The sequence below is a fragment of the Staurois parvus genome, unplaced genomic scaffold (genome assembly GCF_062004578.1).
Source record: "Staurois parvus isolate SC_StPar_1 unplaced genomic scaffold, SC_StPar_1.0 ptg000078l, whole genome shotgun sequence".
NCBI lineage: Eukaryota > Metazoa > Chordata > Amphibia > Anura > Ranidae > Staurois > Staurois parvus.
The window spans coordinates 143,634-167,638 of record NW_028317874.1 but is presented as its reverse complement, the minus strand read 5'-3'; the positions used below and the strand labels follow the sequence as shown (position 1 = coordinate 167,638).

Here is a 24,005-nt window from a genome sequence, read left to right as displayed (position 1 = left end):
TTAGTTTTAGAGGGCAAAGTGCAGCAAAAGTGAGATCCACTCAATGTGGAACTCTGGGAATAAACATATTTGCTTTATAAAAAATAAATTACTTCTAATGATGAGTGTCTCATGCATGGATGCTGGTGACTTATTTACATTTCACACATATACTACTATAAGCACCAAACTCCTGGAGCTGAAAATGACAAATGCAACTCTAGAACAGTGATGATAGCGCATTCACAAAGCATCATATGCGTAAAAAAATGTTGCTAGCTTTTCTTGGGATATGTCATACATGCAAGAAAACTGTCCAGCAGCACAGATTTTTTTTTTAACTGATCTACACATACTGCAAGATAACACACCTAGTACATGCCCGTTAAAAACAATGGGCTGAATTTAGATCAGTAAAAAAAAAAAAAATCACTTGTATTAAAAATAGACAAAGGTAATGCATGATTGGTGACCAATGTTGTAAAGTGAAGGTCAAGGGGAAGTTTGACAGGTCCCACTACACCAGGGATATTTCAGGCCTCTGCTGACAGATCAGGGGAGTGGGGAAGGGATTCTGTCACACACCCACATTCCTGTATGTGAAGCCTCAGATGGAAGCTGCTATTATTATTATACAGGATTTATAAAGCACCAACAGTTTGTGCAGCGCTTTACATCATAAGAGCAGACAGTACAGTTACAATACAACTCCATGCATGGAGAATCAGAGGGCCCTGCTTGTTAGAGCTTACAATCTAAAAGATAACTTCGCATACCTGTTCCAGCAGAGTGCCATCACTTGCCTATGTTTAACCACTCGCCTACAGGGCACTTATACCCCCTTCCTGCCCAGGCCAATTTCCAGCACTCAGCGCTGTCACACTCTGAATGACAATTGAGCAGTCATGCAACACTGTACCCATATGAAATTTTTCTAAATTTTTTTGTGACAGATTGAGCTTTATTTTGGTGGTATTTAATCACTTCTGGGTTTTTTTTATTTTTTCTTAAACAAACCTAAAACCACTGAATATTTTGAAAAAAAAAAAAGTTTTTTCTTAGTTTTTGTTATAAAATTTTGTAAATAAGTGATTTTTCTCCTTCACTGATGTGCGCTAATGAGGCTGCAGTGATGGGCACTGATAGGCTGTACTGATGGACACTGATAGGTGGCACTGATGAGGAGGCACTGGTAGGTGGCACTGATGGGCATTGACAGGCATCACTGAAAGGCAGCACTGATATGGCACTGACTGGCACTGTTAGGCGGCACTGATTGGTGGCACTGATGGGTGACACTGAAAAGCAGCTCAGATGGGCACTGATATGTGGCATTGATGTGCACTGGTAGGCACTGATACAGTTGCAAGAAAAAGTATGTGAACCCCTTGGGATTACGTGGAGTTTTGCATGAATTGGGCATAAAATGTGCTCTGAATGTCATCTAAGTCACAACAATAGAAGAACACAGTCTGCTGAACATAATATTACACAGACATTAGATGTTGCCATGGTTTAATTGCACATAACATGTAAACATTCACAGTGCAGGGAGGAAAAAGTATGTGAGGCCCTAGCTTAATGACTTCTCCCAGAGCTAATTGGAGCCAGGAGTGAGCCAACCTTGACTCCAATCAGTGTGATGATATTGGATGTGTTGCTGACAGCTGTCCTGCCCTTAAAAAACACACACCTGTTTTGGGTTTACTGGTTTCAAGAAGCACTGTCTGATGTGAACCATGCCTCGCAGAAAAGAGCTCTCAGAAGACCTACAATCAAGAATTGTTGACTTGCATGAAGCTGGAAAGGGTTACAAAAGTATCTTCAAAAGCCTTGATGTTCATGTGTCCACGGTAAGACAGACTGTCTACAAATGGAGAAAGTTTAGCACTGTTGCTACTCTCCCTAGGCGTGGTCGTCCTGTAAAAATGACTGCAAGAGCACAGCGCAGAATGCTGCATGAGGTAAAGAAGAATCCCAGAGTGTCAGCTAAAGACCTACAGAAATCTCTGGCACATGCTAACATTTTTGTTGACACATCTACAATAAGGAAAACATTAAACAAGAATGGAGTACATGGGAGGACACCACGGAGGAAGCCATTGCTGTCCAAAAACAATATTGCAGCACGTTTGAAGTTTGCAAAAGAGCACCTGGATGTTCCACAGCACTACTGGCAAAATATACTGTGGACAGATGAAACCAAGATTGAGTTGTTTGGGAAGAACACACAACACTGTGTGTGGAGAAAAAAAGGCACAGCACACCAACATCAAAACCTCATCCCCACTGTAAAACATGGCGGAGGGAGCATCATGGTTTGGGGCTGCTTTGCTGCCTCAGGGCCTGGACGGTGTGTTGTCATTGATGGGAAAATGAATTCCAGAGTTTATCAAGACATTTTGCAGGAAAACGTATGACCATCTGTCCGCCAACTGAAGCTCCGCAGAAGATGGGTGATGCAACAGGACAATGACCCAAAGCATACAAGTAATTCCACAAAACAATGGCTGCAACAGCACAGAATACGCCTTCTGGAGTGACCCAGTCAGAGTCCTGACCTCAACCCGATTGAAATGCTGTGGCATGACCTTAAGAGAGCGATTCACACCAGACATCCCAAGAATATTGCTACACTGAAACAGTTTTGTGAAGAGGAGTGGTCCAAAATTACTCCAGATCGTTGTGCAGGTCTGATCTGCAACTACAGGAAACGTTTGGTTGAGGTTATTGCTGCCAAAGGAGGGTCAACCAGTTATTAAGTCCTAAGGTTCACATACTTTTTCCTCCCTGCACTGTGAATGTTTACATGTCATGTGCAATTAAACCATGGCAACATCTAATGTTTGTGTAGTATTATGTTCAGCAGACTGTGTTTTTCAATTGTTGTGACTTAGATGACGTTCAGAGCACATTTTATGCCCAATTCATGCAAAACTCCACGTAATCCCAAGGAGTTCACATACTTTTTCTTGCAACTGTATGTGACATTGATGTAGCACTGATGGGCACTGGCACGTGGCACTTCTGGGGCCACACTGATCATCAGGGCACACTGATCATCAGTGCTCTGATGATCTGTGTACGTCCCCTCTGCGGAATGCCGATTACCGGCTCTCCTCTCGAGCTGTCAGCATGACAGCTCGTGAGGAGAGAAATACCGATAACCGGCATTTCCCTGTTTACATGTGATCAGCTGTGATTGCACACAGCTGATCACATGACCGAGCCGACCTCTTCGGCTCTTTCCGTGGATTGGTGATCCGCTGTGTCCGAGGGACACAGCGCACCGCCGATCGCCGCGCGCTACCTGAGCCGCGCATGTGCGGTGAGAATGGGAGGATGTCGTATGACGTCCTCCCAGAACGAGAAAACCACTTTGCGCCCGTCATTGGACTATATGGCGGGCTGGAGGTGGTTAAAAGGACAGTAAACATTTATTTATTTAGTTATTTTAAGTTAAAGTGTTAGTAAACCCACAACAGTAAAATCAGTCTGTATATGCAGAAAAGTATGCTTGATATAGTCACTGTGGAACCTATGGGATTAATCCTCAGAATTGTGTAAAAAATCTGCAGATCCTGTCTTCTTTAATCCTCCCCTTCTTCCAGTGTTCCCCTCTTATCACCTAAGAAATCATGTGGAGACACTCGGCACATGCTCAGTTTAGTGTGCATTGCTAAAAAGGTTTTTTGGGTTTTTTTTCTTGGGAGAGTGCATGTGATCAGCAGTGTCAATCAGCACTGTTCAGAAGAGGTCAGGGGTTCTGCATCCTCCTAGAGCAGGGAGAAAACTCCTCCTACACGCTTTAATCAGTGCTCTGCTGAACACTGATAGAAGTCACAAGACTGCTCTAACTGCTGATGAGAAAATGTATTTAGCAGTTTATATTTACTAAAATAATTGCATTTCCATGTTCTGTGTACTGCGGGAGACCAGATAAAGTGAGTGCAGGGTCCTGGTTTAGTAACACTTTAAAGTAACAAACATTTTATACTTACATGCTCTTCTAGGGTCCCCCACTTGAACTCTCTGATCCTACTCTTCTTTGTGTGCCACCATATGTATCTGTTTCCTATGGGGGCACACATGTGCTCACTCCAAAACCCTGTTGTGTGGATCCATTGACATACACAGAGCAGCTCAGCCCTGCCCCTGCTCTCAGGATCTGATTGACAGCAGCAGTCAATGGCTCCTACTGATGTCTCTATGTCCCGTGGAAGAGACCAGAAAGCCACTATAGACTATCGTCACATGCCTGATGAAGGGGTCTTGCTCAGCTCCAAAACATTGCACTTAATCCTTTTTTTCTGCATCAAAAATGTAAGCGCAGTGTTTTCCATGTATTCCAATGGCCCTGTTCACACCAGTGCAGTTTCTGGTGCAGAAAAAAAAAGGAACATGCTGCATTTTTTCTGCACAGAACCGTACTGGAACATGGCAAACTGCATCAAAACTGCACCGGAACTGCGTGTGGTTTGAACTGTAAGCAAAAACGTATCCGGAGTGCATTTTTGTAGTGTGAATTGGCCTAAATGCCTTCACTGCCGAGGAGGCTTCCATCTTCACCCAGTCTTCCTTCTGGGCATGAAGACTTCAGCCTCTTGGTTGGCTGAGCCGCGATGGTATCACCCCCGTAGCACACAGCTCTGAAGGAATTGCAGGAGTATGCCGTTCCTTCAGAAACATGCATTGGTGACGTCACCAGCTGCCACTCACAAGAATATCTCCTAAACGGTGCACATTTAGGAGACAGTCACTGTACCTACAGGTAAGCTTTATTACAGGCTGACCTGTAGGTAAAAATTGAAAAAAAAACACTGTAAGATAAAAAATGTTTTCCCTTCAGAACCAATGTAACCAGTTGCCAACAGCTGCACTGCGGCCGGCCAGTTCTGGGAGGCCGTCATATGACATCCTCCCAGAACGTGCCCTCCTGCACGCCCCCAGGGGGTGCGCACCTGCCGATCTCTGCGATCACTGATCACGTGATGTGGTAAAAGGCCAATCACAGCAGCTTTTTACCATGTGATCAGCCGTGTCCAAGGACACGCTGATCACCGGGAAATGCAATTGCCGGTTATCAGCTGCACTTTCCTCATGCTGTCAGAGTGTGAGGTAAGTACTGCCGAGAACCGGCAGTTGTCAGAGCAGGGATCAGCACTGATGATCAGTGCCCAGCAGTTCCACCCACCTGTGCCACCTTTCCCTGCCGCCTCATTAGTGCTGCATATCAGTGCCGCCTCATCAACGCACATCAGTGAAGGAGAAAAATTACCTGTTTGCAAAATTTTATAATAGAAACAAAGAAACATTTTTTTTTTTTAATTTTTTGCTCTTTTTTTGTTTATAGTGCAAAAAATAAAACACCCAGAGGTGAATAAATACCACCAAAAGAAATCTCTATTTGTGAGAACAAATGATAAAAATATCATGAGTACAATGTTGCATGACCACGCAATTGTCATTCAAAGTACGACAGCGCTCTAAGCTGACAATTGGCCTGGGCAAGAAGGAGGTATAGGTGGCCTGGGCAGGAAGGCGGTATAGGTGGCCTGGGCAGGAAGGAGGTATAGGTGGCCTGGGCAGGAAGGAGGTATAGGTGGCCTGGGCAGGAAGGCGGTATAGGTGGCCTGGGCAGGAAGGAGGTATAGGTGGCCTGGGCAGGAAGGAGGTATAGGTGGCCTGGGCAGGAAGGAGGTATAGGTGGCCTGGGCAGGAAGGAGGTATAGGTGGCCTGGGCAGGAAGGCGGTATAGGTGGCCTGGGCAGGAAGGCGGTATAGGTGGCCTGGGCAGGAAGGCGGTATAGGTGGCCTGGGCAGGAAGGAGGTATAGGTGGCCTGGGCAGGAAGGAGGTATAGGTGGCCTGGGCAGGAAGGAGGTATAGGTGGCCTGGGCAGGAAGGCGGTATAGGTGGCCTGGGCAAGAAGGAGGTATAGGTGGCCTGGGCAGGAAGGAGGTATAGGTGGCCTGGGCAGGAAGGAGGTATAGGTGGCCTGGGCAGGAAGGAGGTATAGGTGGCCTGGGCAGGAAGGCGGTATAGGTGGCCTGGGCAGGAAGGCGGTATAGGTGGCCTGGGCAGGAAGGCGGTATAGGTGGCCTGGGCAGGAAGGAGGTATAGGTGGCCTGGGCAGGAAGGAGGTATAGGTGGCCTGGGCAGGAAGGAGGTATAGGTGGCCTGGGCAGGAAGGCGGTATAGGTGGCCTGGGCAAGAAGGAGGTATAGGTGGCCTGGGCAGGAAGGAGGTATAGGTGGCCTGGGCAGGAAGGAGGTATAGGTGGCCTGGGCAGGAAGGAGGTATAGGTGGCCTGGGCAGGAAGGAGGTATAGGTGGCCTGGGCAGGAAGGAGGTATAGGTGGCCTGGGCAGGAAGGAGGTATAGGTGGCCTGGGCAGGAAGGAGGTATAGGTGGCCTGGGCAGGAAGGCGGTATAGGTGGCCTGGGCAGGAAGGCGGTATAGGTGGCCTGGGCAGGAAGGCGGTATAGGTGGCCTGGGCAGGAAGGCGGTATAGGTGGCCTGGGCAGGAAGGAGGTATAGGTGGCCTGGGCAGGAAGGAGGTATAGGTGGCCTGGGCAGGAAGGAGGTATAGGTGGCCTGGGCAGGAAGGCGGTATAGGTGGCCTGGGCAAGAAGGAGGTATAGGTGGCCTGGGCAGGAAGGAGGTATAGGTGGCCTGGGCAGGAAGGAGGTATAGGTGGCCTGGGCAGGAAGGCGGTATAGGTGGCCTGGGCAGGAAGGCGGTATAGGTGGCCTGGGCAGGAAGGAGGTATAGGTGGCCTGGGCAGGAAGGAGGTATAGGTGGCCTGGGCAGGAAGGAGGTATAGGTGGCCTGGGCAGGAAGGCGGTATAGGTGGCCTGGGCAAGAAGGAGGTATAGGTGGCCTGGGCAGGAAGGAGGTATAGGTGGCCTGGGCAGGAAGGAGGTATAGGTGGCCTGGGCAGGAAGGAGGTATAGGTGGCCTGGGCAGGAAGGAGGTATAGGTGGCCTGGGCAGGAAGGAGGTATAGGTGGCCTGGGCAGGAAGGCGGTATAGGTGGCCTGGGCAGGAAGGCGGTATAGGTGGCCTGGGCAGGAAGGCGGTATAGGTGGCCTGGGCAGGAAGGCGGTATAGGTGGCCTGGGCAAGAAGGAGGTATAGGTGGCCTGGGCAGGAAGGAGGTATAGGTGGCCTGGGCAGGAAGGAGGTATAGGTGGCCTGGGCAGGAAGGAGGTATAGGTGGCCTGGGCAGGAAGGAGGTATAGGTGGCCTGGGCAGGAAGGAGGTATAGGTGGCCTGGGCAGGAAGGCGGTATAGGTGGCCTGGGCAGGAAGGCGGTATAGGTGGCCTGGGCAGGAAGGAGGTATAGGTGGCCTGGGCAGGAAGGAGGTATAGGTGGCCTGGGCAGGAAGGAGGTATAGGTGGCCTGGGCAGGAAGGAGGTATAGGTGGCCTGGGCAGGAAGGCGGTATAGGTGGCCTGGGCAGGAAGGCGGTATAGGTGGCCTGGGCAGGAAGGCGGTATAGGTGGCCTGGGCAGGAAGGAGGTATAGGTGGCCTGGGCAGGAAGGAGGTATAGGTGGCCTGGGCAGGAAGGAGGTATAGGTGGCCTGGGCAGGAAGGAGGTATAGGTGGCCTGGGCAGGAAGGCGGTATAGGTGCCCGGTAGGTAAGTGGTTCATAGAGTAAGCTTCTCTGTCCTGTAACCAGCCTCCATCCGCGGCTTCTGACACACATGGCTGGCCCACGTCCCCCGTGCTGTGTGCGGACACTTACTATAGGAGCGGCCCAGGGCCTTGTAGAGCACATCTCTCTTCACGCTGACAGTCGGCATGCTTCAGCTGTCCACCGGCACCCTGAGGACCCCACAGCTACGAGTCAATCGGCCCTCACATGCCGCGCTGCCCATCCCGCCTGAATCCATACTAATGACAAGTAAAGTGTTAATAACCTCGTAGAAAATCTAATACGTTTGCTCATTATTTTAATCTTTGTTTTTGATTGATATCATGTTGGGGAAAAACCTTATCTCTCCAAGGTTTTCTGGAGACTTGAGTCTGGCAATAACTAGGGCACCGTAGACTCCTTACTATGTATTGCATCACGTTTCTTGCTGCGGAAGCCGGGCCTTTTCTATCGCCCAATCAGAGCGTAAAGATGTCAACCAATCGCTGGCCTTAAATGCCATTTCGAGATCTGGAACGCAAGACAAGCTGGGAGGGGGAGGGGTGCTGAGACACGTGACATGTGTGGAGGGAGGGGGTTGCTATATGTGTATGTCTGGGCATAATTCATTCTGGGAGTGTAGTTCCCTAGAGGGAGGTTGTAGCTCTGTGATAGATTCCACAGGCAGGGGAGAACAGGATTCAGCTGGTTCTAGAACGATGGTACTGTAGTAGAGAACGAGGGAGAGTTTCTATTTACCTGAAATATCTGCAAGAATTAGGAGAGTTCAGGGAAATGTTGCCATTTTAGTAAAATGCTTTGGACTGTAGCTTAGTGGTTAGTACTCCTGCCATGGCAGCAGGCCTGGACTGGAGCAAAAAAATAGGCCTGGGCACTTTGGACTGAGCAGCCGAAAGCCCGGGGACCCTTACCTCAGAGCCCAGTGGTGGAATGCCAGGGCCTGGTCACAAGAGCAACCTTTGTGACCCTGGTAATTCAGCCACTAGTGTCAGGTTTTTATTTAATTTTTCACAATTTTACTATTTTTTTTATAGGCAAGAAAGAGGGAGGGAGGGAAAGAGAGGTAAAGAAAGGAGAGAAACAGGAGACAGAGTGAGAAAGAGAAGCGTATAGAAAGAGAGAAGGAAGGAGGGAAAGAAAGGGGAGGCAAATGGGACAGAGAGAGAAAGAAAAAGAGATGTATAGAAGGAGGGAAAGAAGGAAGGAGAGAAACAGGAGACAGAGAGGAAGAAAGAGACGTAAAGAAGGAGGGGAAAAAGGAGACAGAGAAAAACAGTTGTATAGAAGGAGAGTAAGAAAAAAAACAGGAGAGAGAGATGAGGGAGGGGCTGCTGGAGGAGATGAGGGGGGCCGCTGGAGATGGAGGGGGCGCTGGAGGAGATGAGGGAGGAGGGGCGGAGGGAACATACAGGAGCCGACAGCATGCAAGAGATTGATAGGAGAGGTGGCTGGGCGGCACATAGAGGAACCGACAAATGCATGTCTTCTATGTGCCGCCCAGTCGCTTCTCCTATTCAGGTGGCCCCGGCCCATTGGGCAAATGCCTGTTGTGCCCTATGGCCAGTCTGGGCCTGTATGAGAGCATTGGGATCTCTGGTCTGAACTATCAGACGCCATCTGCATGGAGTTTGCATTTTCTCCCTGTGCTTGTGTTGGCTTTGTGCTCCAAAAACATGCTGGTAGGTTAATTGGCTAAAGCTGGTCATACATGGATTGAAATCTGCAGAGTTCAGCCGGGACCAACCATATTTTGATCCATAGATGGGCGGGCTGGTTGTACAGAAGTCAATAAATCAATTGACTGTCGTACGACTAGCCTGTCAAAAAAATGCCACTCAATCAGCACTGCAGAATATAGTCGGCAGCATCGATCGTTGTATTCTAATGGTGGGGGTGTGATTCCCGCTTGCACATTGAGTGTGTAGATAGGGGATCGGGTCAGTTTTTTTTTTTTTTTTTTTTTTTTTTTTTTAACCTGCTGGTAGAAAAAAAAATGGAATCATCAATGGTCTGCTTTAATTGGCCCTAGTATGTATGCACATTTTTATGTTATTACATATTACAGGTACTTCTACAGTGCCATCAATTTACGCAGTACTTTATATATTTCAAAAGAAGACTATCTTGTTACAATACAGCAGAAGTCCACAATGTGGTGCAATAGACATTCAGTGCAAAGAATGTAGGAGCAATTAACTCTTAATGAGATATGTCCATTTCAAACATTAATTCCTAAACATGTTTAACAGGAATCTCTACCTGCTTCCTCAGGAGGGTAAAAGCCAATGTTAAAGGAAGAAAAGCTTATATACAGTACATACATATAGAAAATAAAAAAATGATTTGACATACATAAGTACACAGTTAAACTAAACACTGTTATAGAATTTGATACAGTTGTATGCAGATGTTCATCACTCCAAAAAATCCTTCATGTGGTGAGTACTAGGCTAGCTAAGAAGGCAGAGGGGATGCCAGTGGACTCCACAGATCAGTCAGACACAGGTGCCCCGCATGTGGATTGCGGGGGGCACATGGGGTCCCAAGGAGAAGACCAGATAGTATATCAGCACTATAAAGGAAACCACAGTACTATAGCCCAGGCTGGGCCAGGGGCGGACTGACCATTTGGAAACTCGGGCACTGCCCAAGGGCCTGGGGTCAGTAGGGGGCCCCATGAGATGCCCCTGGTACCTTTTTCATAGGCTTTTTGAGTTTGGGCAAGGACACAGGGGCCCCATGATCCCATATTGCCCGGGGGCCCCATGAGTTGTCAGTCCGCCCCTGGGCTGGACTATATATACTTTATATCATACAGTGCAGCGCTTAATTTTAACAGTAAAGTGACAAATGCTGAAAAAAATATGATAAACCTAAAGTAATATGTGAAAAGAAAAGCCCCTGTAGCAATCCAAAATGTAATATTAAGTAATGTCCAGTGCAAGTGCAAAAGAAAAAATGTATTGCTCCAATAAGGTAAATTAAGTCTTCCAAGTGATCTCACCAAAGGCTCAGAACCCAACTTTAATCCGCCCATGAAAAAAAAACAGAAATCAGCTGCTTTCCAGAGAGGACATGACCCATGCCTATCAAACAAATGGTCAATCAGCACTTGTGGGGTTAATCAAGGCCCACTGGCCGATGGATCACCTCTGCTGTAAATCCTTGGGCTGCAATATCGCTCAAAAGACAAATGGAAGCACTTCCATAGTGTAAAAACCTGGTAAACATTTATTAATAAAAACAGCTTAAACACTCACAATGTAGCAAAGCCGAGATTGACCATATAGCGTATGTACAGAGTGTAGCTCAGCGTTCCTATGGGCTATCTAGATTTGGTTCTGATCCATGGAGGAACATGGACATATGGAAAGTATGCTGTTTGGAGCTTTGTGTCACAGGCTTTATTTGTGCTAGCAGCTCACCTCTTTGTTACATACCCGAGCGCAAAAAGAAAAAAAAAAGTATATTTGTTAAAGCTAATAAACATACCTAGATGTAGTAAGCTATATGTTAATATGGTGGCAACCAAGGGAGACCAAAGAGTCCATAATCAGACCAAAAGAAAAGGCTTGGCACATATATTCTGCTATTTTATCTCTAGGACATCAGATCAAGATTTCCATAAGCGCCCGCCACCAATATATCTGAAGATGACAAAAGAACCAGAGATGTAAGCCACAAATGAAAAACCCCAAGAAAATACCCAAGTGAACCTGCAAGAGGGAACCTTATCAAGGCTTGAAAAACAGGAAAAAAGTATAGTTGTCCCCTCCAATGTTAGCGGAGTCTTAACTGCAGCTCTCAATTTGGATTCACCATTTATGCCCCCCTCAGAGTATGCTCACGCCAGATATAGTTAACGTGTGACATCACTTCTCACCTGGCGCTGCAGAGAGAGCATGCGCCAAAACAACCAAAATGGCCACCATCCATGCATGTTAGGGCCATTGCAGCTTAAATGTGACTTAATCACTTGCCTACCGGGCCCTTATACCCCCTTTCTGCCCAGGCCAATTTTCAGCGCTGTTGCACTTTGAATGACAATTGTGCGGTTATGCAACAGTGCACCCATATGAAATTGTTATTTTTTTCACACAAATAGAGCTCTCTTTTGGTGGTATGTACTCGCTGCTGGGTGTTTTATCTTTTGCGCTATAAACAAAAAAAGAGCAAAAATTTTGAAAAAAAAGTTTCTTTGTTTCTATTATAAAAATTAGGTAATTTTTCTCCACTGATGTGCGTTGATGAGGCTGCACTGATAGGCGTCACTGATGAGGTGGCACTGATATGCAACAATGATGGGCACTGATAGGTGGGACTGATGGGTGGCACTGCTGGGCACTGACTGGCGGCACCGCTTTGCTCTGGTGGGTGGCACTGCTGGGTACTGATCATCAGTGCCGATCCCTGCTCTGACAATTGCCAGTTATCGGTAGTACTTTCCTCACGCTGTGACAGCGTGAGGAAAGTGCAGCCGATAACTGGCAACTGCATTTAACGGTGATCTGCTGTGTCATTGGACACAGCTGATCACGTCGTAAAAGGCCGCTGTGATTGGCCTTTTACCACATCACATGATCAGCTGTGTCCATAGAACACAGCGATCATGGAGATCGCTGGGGGCATGCGGGAGGGCGTGTTCTGGGAGGACGTCATAGGACACCCTCCCAGAACTGGCCAGCCGCAGTGAAGTCATCATTCAGCTATCTGTGGTCAGCAAGTGGTTAAAATGGTTCTAAAGGATGAAGGTTTTTTTATTTTAATGCATTATCTGCATTACAGTAAAAAAACATCTTCAGGCAGTTCTACCCCCCCCCCCCCCCCCCCATACTTACCTGAGCCTGATTTCAATTCAGCTATGTTCACAAGAGCAGAGTCTTGCTCCCTCCTCGTCATGTACCTGGTAGGAGACTAAATTGACAAGGTTGGCCTCCCTTGTATCTCCAGCCCAGGCCCCACTGAAGGTGAAAAAGATGGTACCAAGGGACAGGAGGAAAATGAGTGTCGGCAGGTTGATAGCAGAACTTGCAGCAGGAGATGCAGGGTTGAGAAGTCAGGCAGGACATCAGGCCAGGAGCGGATGTGATGCACGCTGGAACTGGCCAAGGCAAAAGAGGCACACCGCATGTACTGCAGGTTCTGGAAGCGTGGCTTGCCTAAGCTCTCAGCAAGCTTTAGGCAGGAACACACCACGATGACTGGAGCTGTTATGAAGGACATCCAAAGCAGACACTCAGATGTACTATGCAGCCAAGTTGGATGTAGGAGTGAAGTCACAGAGGTATACGAGGTCATTAGCAGGTGGGCAACAAGGTACAGAAGCGTAGTCAGGAATGAAGCAAGGGTCAGGAACAGGTGGGCAAAGGTACAGGCAGAATCCAGTATCAGGTCAGTAACAAGCCAGGTCATCAACGGAAATCAGATACAGGATACACTAAGGACACAGGAAAAGCTGAAGACCAGTCAGCACTGACAGTAAGCAAAAGCAACCCTTAAATAGCCCATCTAGCCCCAGAAGCCTTGGGCACACTCCCGCATGCCATGCATGTGTGTGCACATTCCCGCGCACATGTGCAAGCCTGTTCTCATTTTGATTAGTGATGCGTCTATGCTCATTTCCATGAGCAATGCTATGCGCCAGTCGTACTGGAATTCTCTTACACTCCTCATTGGTTCCTACACCTTTTTACAGAGAAGGAGGAAACTCACAAATCTTAGCAGTAACATGATATTAGTATAAGCGTCTGTAATACACAGTCACCGCAGACAGGTATATTCAGAGGATTATTACATATAGTAGCACTCTTCAAGAGACAGGGATTCTTTAGTTTGCATTAGTTTAGTTTTAGAGACAGTTCAACACTTTTCAGAAAATAGGATTTATTACTAAAAAGGTCAAAATGGTGCAATTAAAATATTTACAGAAAAAGATGTAACAAAGATATAAAGAGAGCAATAAAATAAAAGAAAGGAGTCCAGAAGGCAGAATACTTGCAAAAGTCCTTGGTTTGAGCAGAGTCCAGTTGTCCGAACAAAAGGTTGCCTTGGCTCTTAAGTCTCTTAGATGGTTCCTGATCGATCTTAAAGGAGAGCTTTTTTTTCTCCAGGCTGTCAGTCTTTTTCTATCATCTCAAAGGGGTGTCTCCTGAGAACAAATGACAAATCGTCCAGTTTGGGGATGGGTGTTAGGGGGTAACCAAGGTTATGAAAAAATCCCTTACAATTTCATACTAAGGTCAATAACCTTCAGTAGGTACAGGTAGCATCCTAGCAACTGGCAGATTAATATTTAGAATTATATTCCAAATGCAATGGTACCAAACATAGCATATCCTTGTCACTCAGGATAAAAGAGACTGCTTTCTTCTGTCTTGTAGGTATAGTGATATAAGGCATAAGTGATGTAGGCATAGTGATATAAGGTCTTCTGTGACTCATATTAAAATTATCTATCCGAATATCTTATTACATCCATTAATGAACATCTTTTGAACATCTTTTTACATCTATTAATGTCCACATCCATTGTTTTGAATGGAAGAAAACCCTATTTTTCTTCCACAAAAAAACCCCAGAACGGATGAAAAATGAATGTAAACGGACCAAAAACGGATGTAAACCAAGGTAAACAGATGAAAAATGGATGTATACAGGTGAAAAAATGGATGTAAACTCATACGTTTTTTCTTTGAAAAAACGTGACTGAACTGAAGAAAAAAAAAACGTAACACCCGTGTGAAAGGACCCTAATGGTAGTAGCAAGAAATCTGCAACTAAATTTAAATTTTTTTTTTTTTTTTTGTGGCCAGTTTTCCTTTGGTAATGAAAAAAAAATCAGAAGATATCCATTACCATTTACCACCAAATGAAAGCCCAATCTGTCCTGAAAAAAAAAACAATCCACCTGGATGTAGAAAGTAGTTGTGATGATATGTACGGTTTTGCTAACACGTGTCAAAAGTTGCAAAATTTTGCTTAGACGTTAAGGCTAGGTTCACATCTGTGCGGGTGGTGCCGCTGCGGATCCGCATGAAAATCCGTGCACCACCCGCACAGGGAAATGCGGACGCGCGGGCGGGTGCCATTAGTTGTAATGGTACGCCGCCCGCACTGCAAAACGCAACTTTACTGGGAACCAAGGTTTCCGTACGGGCTGTGTTTTCAGAAGTGCAGGGACTTCTCTGCTTGTCACGGGGCACGGGAGTCCATTCAAATGAATAGGCTCTTGTGCCCATGCAAAACGCGTCCTGCGCAGCCGCATATATGTGAACCGGAGCTTAGATTTGTTTTACCCTTAGATGTGAAGGGATTAATTCAAATCTGGGGAATAGGGTGCATCATTCAGCCACTGATCTGTCTTCACATTGTATTCTCTCCTATCACCAGATGATGAATAAGTTGTGGATACTTTCTTTCTGGCACAGGACAAACACAGTCCATATAATGCTGATAAACCCAAGACACAGCAGAAAGTGTTACTTTGTTCCAACACCCAGGACATGCCTGCATGTTTGGGGAAGGATGTGGCAATCACCCTGGCTGGGAGGGAAGGGGTTAAGCTGTGATCAGCTGGGTGTAGGACTCCCAGCACCTCCCCTGGTGTCCAATGTCACAGGGTAGCCCACTGCTTGTAGGAAGTAGATGGGGTGTGAGTGATCCCAGGGATCCAGAGGACTGGCAGCCCCGATCACACACAGAGGATCCCCCCACCACTGACTAGGTGAGTGTCCCGGAGTTCTCACATAAACTGCGTATGGAGAAAGATCTTCCTCTGACACTTGGCAGATCACCTTGTTGATGAGTGTAATATTTATCCTTCGAAGGTTACAATGTATAATCAGCATGGTGCATGCAGGGTACTCTGAACTTGCTGGGGTTTCATCCTGCAAAGAAAAAAAACTAAATGTCAGTAGCTACAAGTACCATAGCTGCTGACTTTTACTACATGCACTACTTTAGAAATCTGTGATGGAATCGCACCCATATGACCGCTGTAATTGCGGACAATAGGGTGCAAATTGCCATGCGATCTGCAAGTCGCATGGAAAAAGACGTCAAGTTGCACCGGGTGTGACCAGGGTCTTAAAGGACACTTACCTGTCCAGGGATCCAGTGCTATCCTCACCCAGGCCAGTTCTTCTTTGGTCTTTGGGTCCTCTGCGCTGGCATGTTTACTAAGGGAAGCCAGCTTGTAACTCCTTGTGACTTCCCACCGCGTATGCACGAGTTGCATTGCTCTTTGTGAATGATCCCCCCTCTTTCTGAGACCTGTGATGTGTCCTAGGAGGCTGCAGGCAAAAGGGGGGCAAACTGTCACTCAGATTACCTATTCGATCCGGCCGGAAGTGGGAGCAGGTATCTGTCAAAACCAGGTACCCCCGCCCCACCCAAAAAAAAAAGTACTAAAAGTTAAAGAGGAGAGGGGGAGGAAGCTTTAATTAAAGATTTTAGTGGTGGTGGCATTAGGTGTTGTGCTATTATTGTAGAAATTGATTCTTTATTATAAAACAGTCACCAGAACTAGTGTCCCCATTGGAACATTTCCTCTCTATTCCTGTGCTAGTGACAACCCACAATTTTAGATCTTCTGTCACTTTCACTCCTGATAACAGACAAATACAGAAGGAGAATCAAAGACAGCAGTAAAACCCTGACCAGTGTTTTAATCCCTCTCCACTCCAAAAAAGTTTTGGCTATAGCTGCATTTATAACTCTTGGAGCACACCTGTTTGTGAGAAGGGATACAGGTGTAGATTCATGTTCTACTAGATTAGTAATGGCAAGGAGGAGGCCATGGGTTTTTATTTGAAGTGACATGTACATTGATGATGGATCGTCCCTCTGCCTGCTCTCTAATGGTGTGCTCACCATGACATGCTGCTTGTCCTCTGCAATACTGTACAAAGAGAAAACAATGTATAAAAACGCAGGAAACGCAGACACAAAGGTGTGTTCATGCAAGTACTGGCTTGTTCCTGTACACAGCCATATTCTGGAGTTCTTTTGTACAGGTGACTGTATGCAACACCTTTAGCACCGATACTGATATTTTACACCTGGAAGCATGAGCCCTTAACCTCCCTAGCAGTCTGATTATGTCCATATTTTTGTGCTCAAAGCGGTACATTGTTTTCAATGGAAATATGTAGTTTTTTATTGTAGGCCTGTAATTCTTAGGAATAACTCACTGAAATCTGTCCGAACAAGAGTCTAGTAAACATCCCGGGTATGATACAATTTGAAACATGAAATCATAAATTATAATATAATAAATAATCATAAAAAATAATATAATAATAAATGTAATTCAATATTATAATCAAACCAAAAACACTGAAATTTGAAATATAGCCCCAAGTTCGCACATCACTGAGCAAAGTCGCAGAATCGTTTTCAGTGTCTGATGACGAATTTCCCCATGAATCATTATCACTCAATTCTGCAAGTAGTTCTAATTTACTATCGCTGATCTCTAGCTGGTCTAAAACCACTTTTGACCTAAAGGGACGCTTTTTGGATGCCATGGACGTTTCTCAGTTTCCAGGCAGAAAGAACAGTACAAGTGCAGGCAGGGCACAGGACAAAGCACTCGGGACAAAATGTATGTGAAATGGTTTGATACAGTAATGGAATACTTTCAGATTTTAGTGAATTAAGTGAATGTCAGATTTTTACATTTTTGAAATTCCCGCCAGTTCTGTCCCCTGTACATCCTGACACTCGCAGGGAATGGAACCCGGAAGACGGATGCCGGCATTGGCCGGGGACGCTGCAGGGGGGACATCGTGGGACTGCCGGACAAGGTAAGTGCTCGAGGGATCCCAGAGCAACGCTGCAGTGTAATCCAGAGTGTAGCTCGGGGTTACTGCTTCTGATACTGAAAGTTAACCCCGAGCTACACTAGGGAATACCGCCAGGGGGGTTAAGCAGGCCATACATGGGTCGATTTGCGAACAATTTTTCGATCGAAAACATAATTCGTTCTGTAATCTGATGGTGCCACCAATGATTTCGAAAATCAGTGGTTTTTCACAACTTTTCCAGTATGCCCGATATATACGAAATGGGGAGGAACCACGAAAATCGGCTGGTGCCGGGAACGGCTGTGGCTATGCCAGCAGAAGTCTGGTCACTGGAGAAGTGTACACTGAGTTCCCGGCAAAGATAGAGAACTGACCACACTGTGCTCTCATGCTTGGTGTGGTCAGTTTTTATTAGGAAAGCAGAGGAACTGGCAGGAACACCAGAGATTTCACACAAAGCAAACAATACAAAGCGAACAGGATACTTTTTCATACAAATACATGGTACAGCAGGCACATATCAGGAATATGAAATATTTGGTTTCTTTAAATATTAGCATATTCCTTTAACAATCCTGTGTACCTTGTTATGGTTTCTATGTGAAGGTTAGAAAAGTACGCATAATAAAACCGTTTACTTGACACACGTTTATGGATGTAAGCAATCACTTTATTATGGTATTTAGTTCTCTTTTTACAAATTCCTTGTATTTTGTGATAAAATTACAAAAGAGAAGCAGTTGCTTCATATACCGTATATAAGTCAGAGAAGCTGATTTCGTGGCATTTAACTAATCTTGCAACATAATGTTGCACATAGAGGGGAAAAGTCTTGTGCTGTTCTGACATAGCTGAATGTTTCTACATACTTTATATGGCGTAACAGGCTGCGGTCAGACGAGAATATTCTAGATGTGGGCATAAGAAACACAAAATGATTCTTTTACTGTAGAACTACAAGCATCCCCATGCTCACAGAGTTTCCCTAGGTTCACACCTAAGCCTCTTCCGCTTTGCAGAAATGCACTACAATCCATTTAACATGATTTCCTATGGGATAGGTTCATATCTGTGCGTTTTCCCCCTTTGCGTTTTTTGGAAAGGGTCGGGGACTTTTTTAAACACAAAAAGTTGTTTTTGGTTCTACAGACCTCAATGGAAACGCTACAGAAAAGAATGTAGTGCATGTGTTTTTGATGCATTTTTGCAGCGATTTGCATTTTAAATCTGCCTAGCAACAAGAAAAAAATGCAGCAAAACCACATGTGCAAAAACGCAAAATGCACTGGAGAAATGGATCGAATGCAAACTGCATAGGTGTTTTTGTTGCATTTTTTGCTGCGCTTTGCATTTTAAATCTGCCTAGCAACAAGAAAAAATGCAGCAAAAACGCAGAAAAAATGCATCAAAACCACGTGCAAAAACACAAAAAGCACTGGAGAAATGGATCAAGCGAAAACTTCATAGCTGTGAACCTAGCCTTTGACACCATTAGCTGAGTACATCAAGGTGAACATGAGAAAATGTGTTCACTAAGCATCCCTTTAGTTTGTTATAATACCCTGGGAGACATTTATCAATAAAGTCACACTTGTTTTGCTTACAATTGCTGCATTTTGTATTCAAAATGTATTAATTGAGTGTGCTGTTTTGTCCAAATATATAAGAGTGTGATAGATTTTCCACAAATGTCATTTCAGTTTGCTTAATATCAACCTTCGGCTGTGAGCCTGGGGCTGTATGACCTAAAATTTGGGTGTATTTCCTCACCTGGGTGCCACAGGTGCTGCATACTGCTACCCATATAAATTGATGGCTGTCCATGGGTATACATTGGTACTTGTGTACAGGAGCGGACTGACCATTTGGAAACTCGGGCACTGCCCGAGGGCCCGGGGTCAGTAGGGGGCCCCATGAGATGCCCCTGGTACCTTTTTCATAGGCTTTTTTGGGTTTGGGCAAGGACACAGGGGCCCCATGATCCCATATTGCCTGGGGGCCCCATGAGTTGTCAGTCCGCCCCTGCTTGTGTAGATAAAAGGAAGCCATCAGCTCGACCTTCCACAATAAATTAATTTACTAATCCAGATGTGGTAAAAAATAATCTAGGGTTTACGCGTTTCGGCATGTAGCCTTAGTCATACCCATGATTGATGGCTATGACTAAGGCTACATGCTGAAATGCCAAAGCCCTGGATTATTTTGTACCATGTTTGGATTAATAAATTCATTTATTGCGGAAGGTTGAGCTGCTGGCTTCCTTCGGGTGCTAGGAGGACACTACTAACCAGTACATCAACCACAAACCACCTCGGGGAAATAGGTGTTTTCTATATTATACACACTGGTACTTGGATGAACACATGCATTCTTGCACACATATGCCCCGGATGTGGACAGACTGCATCCAGAGGTATATGTCCATCATGTACTTGTACACACAAGTACTGGCGTATACATGGATACAGCCATTGAATTTTATGGGCTTTGTACATAGCACTTTCGTTCCTGGGTGAGGAAATACTCAGGAATTTCACCTCATATAGACCTTGGAGTCCATGTGGAGTGCTTTGTGGCTCTTGTCAGTTCTCAAAGGGTTAGTTCACCTTTACAAAAAACTGCCTGGTAGGGAGCGTCTGTAGACAAAAAATAAACTGTGTAGCTTTGACTAAAGCTGAATATTGCCCTTGCTATAGGTATAAGCCATTTATGTCCTACAACAGAAAAAAGCTCTCTCACCGGGGTCCCATGTGGAAGCTGCGAAACCGGTGCACAAGCTGATAGTGTATCCAGTATCGTTTGTAGAACTAGATGCAATATAGGATACAGCCGGCAACTCTGTAAAATCCATTTGTGATTATATTTATTTACTTTAACCACTTGCCCTTTAGGGGATTTACCCCCCTTCCTGACCAGGCCATTTTTTGTTACAGCGCTGTGTTACTTTAACTGACAATTGCGTGGTCATGCAATGCTGCACCCAAATTAAATTTATGTCCTTTTTTTCCCCAACAAATGGAGATTTCTTTTGATAGTATATGATCGCCTGTGCATTTCTTCTTTTTTTGCTCTATAAACAAAGACCGACAATTTTGAGAAAAAAACAATATTTTTTGAGTTTTAGCTATTAAACATGTCTAGTAAAAAAAATGTAAAAATCAAATTTCGTCATAAATTTAGGCCAAAATGTATTCTGCAACATGTCTTTGATAAACAAAAAATCCCAATACGTGTAAATTAATTGGTTTATGTGAAAGTTATATAGTGTTTACAAATGGCAGTATATAATGGATTTTTTTTTTACTTGTAATGGCGGCGATCAGCGACTTATAGTGGGACTGCGGCGGAGATTCTGACACTGGGGGGAACTGACTTGGAGTCACTGACATCCCCAGTGACACCAATACAGTGATCAGTGCTAATAAAAAGCACTGACACTGTACTAATGGCACTGGGCAGGAAGGGGTTAACATCTGGGGTGATCAAAGGGTTAACTGTGTGCTGTTTTATCACTTGGGCTGTGTGTGTGCTTCACTGTAAGCACACTACTTTTGTATGGCTCTGCTGTGCAGTGTGCAGGAGCTGACAGGGGAGAGATCTGTGTTGTTTATACACAGGTCTCTCCACCGTTGGAGATACTCAGCAATCACCGGGTCCCGGCGAGTAATCACCAGCCAGGACCCAGTGATTGACAGCCGAGGCCGTGAATGGCTTGCAGGTAGGAAGTGCGCGCCCCTCCGTACCCCAAACTCAAAATCATGTGTATATATACGTGATTTTGCACACCTGTGCTGCCCTGTAGCAGTATTTCTGCTATACGGCAGCGCAGAACTGGTTAAAGGGGAGTAGAGCATAAGTATGCAGAGATGGCATCATCTTGCTCTGCCTTGTTGCTAGGATGTTGCTAACACACTGCTTACCCCCACCATCACAGAAGCAAGCTCTCACATCCCCGCACATGTATGGTATCTCTGCCACAGCATCACTTTTGCTCAGAGCTACTGTGTTAGGATAGAGATGGCACATGTGAATGAGTAAGAATTGGTCGGAAGTGTCTTAGCAAAGACCTAGCAGCAAGGCAGGATGGGATGATGTCATCTTTGGGAGTTTGGAATGGCCTACACCTATAGCAAGGGCATTATTCAACTTTAGTCAAAGTTGCATAGTTTGTTTTTATCTACAGACACCCCTTACCTGCATAGGCAGTTTTTTGGTAAAGATGAAATAACCTCTTAATTTAGGACTAGATCAGTGCCCTAATTCCAACATAAACTAGTTTACAGTACTGTGTTAAATTTGTGAATTTGTTCCAGGTTAGCAGGTAAATTTGCTAAATTTATTAATCTAGATGTGGTACAAAATAATACAGGGTTTACACATTTTGGCATGTTGCCTTTGTGGTGTGCCCCTCACAAAGGTTTAGCTGTAACCAGAACATTTTGTCCTGTATATATGTTCTGAATACATTCAGATACTGCAAAAAAAAAAGCACATATGTGTTCAGAAATGTCCCCCTGTGTATGCTGCTATTTCATCTTGAAATCGACACTCCTGGAAGTGTCGGATTGTTGTGGTTCCCCTTGCTGAAGGCCCCTTCTAAGAGAAAAGCAATTTGTTCCTTTTGAAGTAAGAGACAGTTCTTGGTGAAGGTGCTGGGATCATACCACACAGGCTAGAGATCCTGGATCTCACTTGAGACAAAGCTCCATAGCTGCTGGCCCTTCTGATCTCAGAGAGAAGAATGCGGCACCCAGCATCTGGCAGTGTGAAATGAAGGCACCTTTCAGGGCAAACAACTGGAATGAGATATTTGGACTGCAATATGATTGGGTATTTAAAACGTTGGGAAAATTAAAGGGGAATGTATTTTTAACCTGGTTTTAGCATCTTTTCTACAAGATTTTAATTTCATAACTTTAAAATGAACTTAGTATTTGATTTTTTTCTTTAACAGATTAAGTTAGTATTTGAATTTTAGAATCATTTCCCACATGGAAGGAAAGAAAGAATCCTAATGTGGTTTTCTCCATAAGGGGTTTACTTGCAATGTCTATGACTAAAGGTACCTGTCTGTGTCCGTAGCCTTACTTTTTTTTAGCCAATCGGTAGTAGGATAGCACATGTACAACCAGTCACCTAGTTATTTAAGCTCCTCAAAGTATGAGTTCCAGACAGACAGAGCAGCCACTTAGAGCAGGATCATTTGTCATACTAAACTGTTAACCTCTTCAAGTCCAGACACTTTCACCCCCTTCCAGTCCAGGACAATTTTCAGCTTTCAGCACTATCACACTGAGTGACAATTACTTTTACAATTAAATTTTTTTGAGACAGATAGAGCTTTTTTTTGGTGGTATTTGATCACCACTGGGTTTTTAATTTTTTGCTATATAAATGATAAAATACAGAAAATTTTGAAAAAAAAAAAACTTTTTTTGCTTAGTTTTTGTTATAAAATTGTGCAAATAGATAACTTTGTTTTCATAAATTTAGGCCAAAGTTTATTCTATTACATTTTTGGGGTAAAAATAACCGAAAACAGTTTATATTATTTAGTCTGTGTGAAAGGTATAGAGTCTACAAACTATGGGATATATATTTGAAAATTGGTCAGTTGAGATGCTAAAATGTCGGACGCTGCTATGGCATATGGCAGTGATCAGGATGCTGTCATGGGTATGGCGGCGATCAGGATGCTGGTATGTGGTATGGCGGTGATCAGGATACTGATACGGGTTATGGCGGTGATCAGGATACTGGTACAGGGTATGGCGGTGATCAGGATGCTGGTACGGGGTATGGCAGTGATCAGGATACTGATACGGGGTATGGCAGTAATCAGGATACTGATACGGGGTATGGCGGTGATCAGGATACTGGTACGGGGTATGGTGGTGATCAGGATGCTGGTACAGGGTATGGCAGTGATCAGGATGCTGGTACGGGGTATGGTGGGGGGATCAGGATGTTGGTATGGTGTATGGCGGTGATCAGGGCATTGGTATGGTGCATGGCGGTGATCAGGGCATTGATATGGTGTATGGTGGTGATCAGGGCGTTGGTGTGGTGCATGGGGGTAATCAGGGTGTTGGTATTGTGCATGGCAGTAATCAGGGTGCTGGTATGGTGCATGGCGGTGATCAGGGTGCTGGTATGGTGTATGGAGGTGATCAGGGCACTGGCATGGTGTATGGAGGTGATTAGGGCGCTGTTATGGTGTATGGGGGTGATCAGGTCACTGGTATTTTATATGGGGGTGATCAGGGCACTGGTATGGTGTATGGGGGTAATCAGGGCGCTGGTATGGTGTATGGGGGTGATCAGGGCGCTGGTATGGTGTATGGGGGTGATCAGGGCGCTGGTATGATGTATGGAGGTGATCGGGGCGCTGGTATGGTGTATAGAGGTGATCAGGATGCTGGTATGATGTATGGAGGTGATCAGGGCACTGGTACGGTGTATGGAGGTGATCAGGGCACTGGTACGGTGTATGGAGGTGATCAGGGCGCTGGTACGGTGTATGGAGGTGATCAGGATGCTGGTATGGTGTATGGAGGTGATC

The 24,005-nt window shown here is 45.3% G+C and overlaps 2 protein-coding genes across 2 annotated transcripts in view; one reads left to right on the top strand and one right to left on the bottom strand.

The window, feature by feature from the left end:
• Positions 1–7,876, bottom strand: part of FARSB (phenylalanyl-tRNA synthetase subunit beta) — an 88,507-nt gene extending 80,631 nt beyond the window's left edge. The window contains exon 1 of the mRNA XM_089669489.1: positions 7,728–7,876. Coding sequence (XP_089525615.1) covers positions 7,728–7,785 — 58 coding nt within the window. The 5' untranslated portion in view covers positions 7,786–7,876. The remainder of the gene's footprint in view (positions 1–7,727) is intronic.
• A 7,346-nt stretch (positions 7,877–15,222) lies between these two features.
• The window catches only part of LOC149469220 (2-acylglycerol O-acyltransferase 1), a 50,796-nt gene continuing 42,013 nt past the window's right edge, over positions 15,223–24,005 (top strand). Inside the window, exon 1 of the mRNA XM_089669488.1 lies at positions 15,223–15,360. The gene's annotated coding sequence lies outside the window, so the exon portion shown is untranslated. The remainder of the gene's footprint in view (positions 15,361–24,005) is intronic.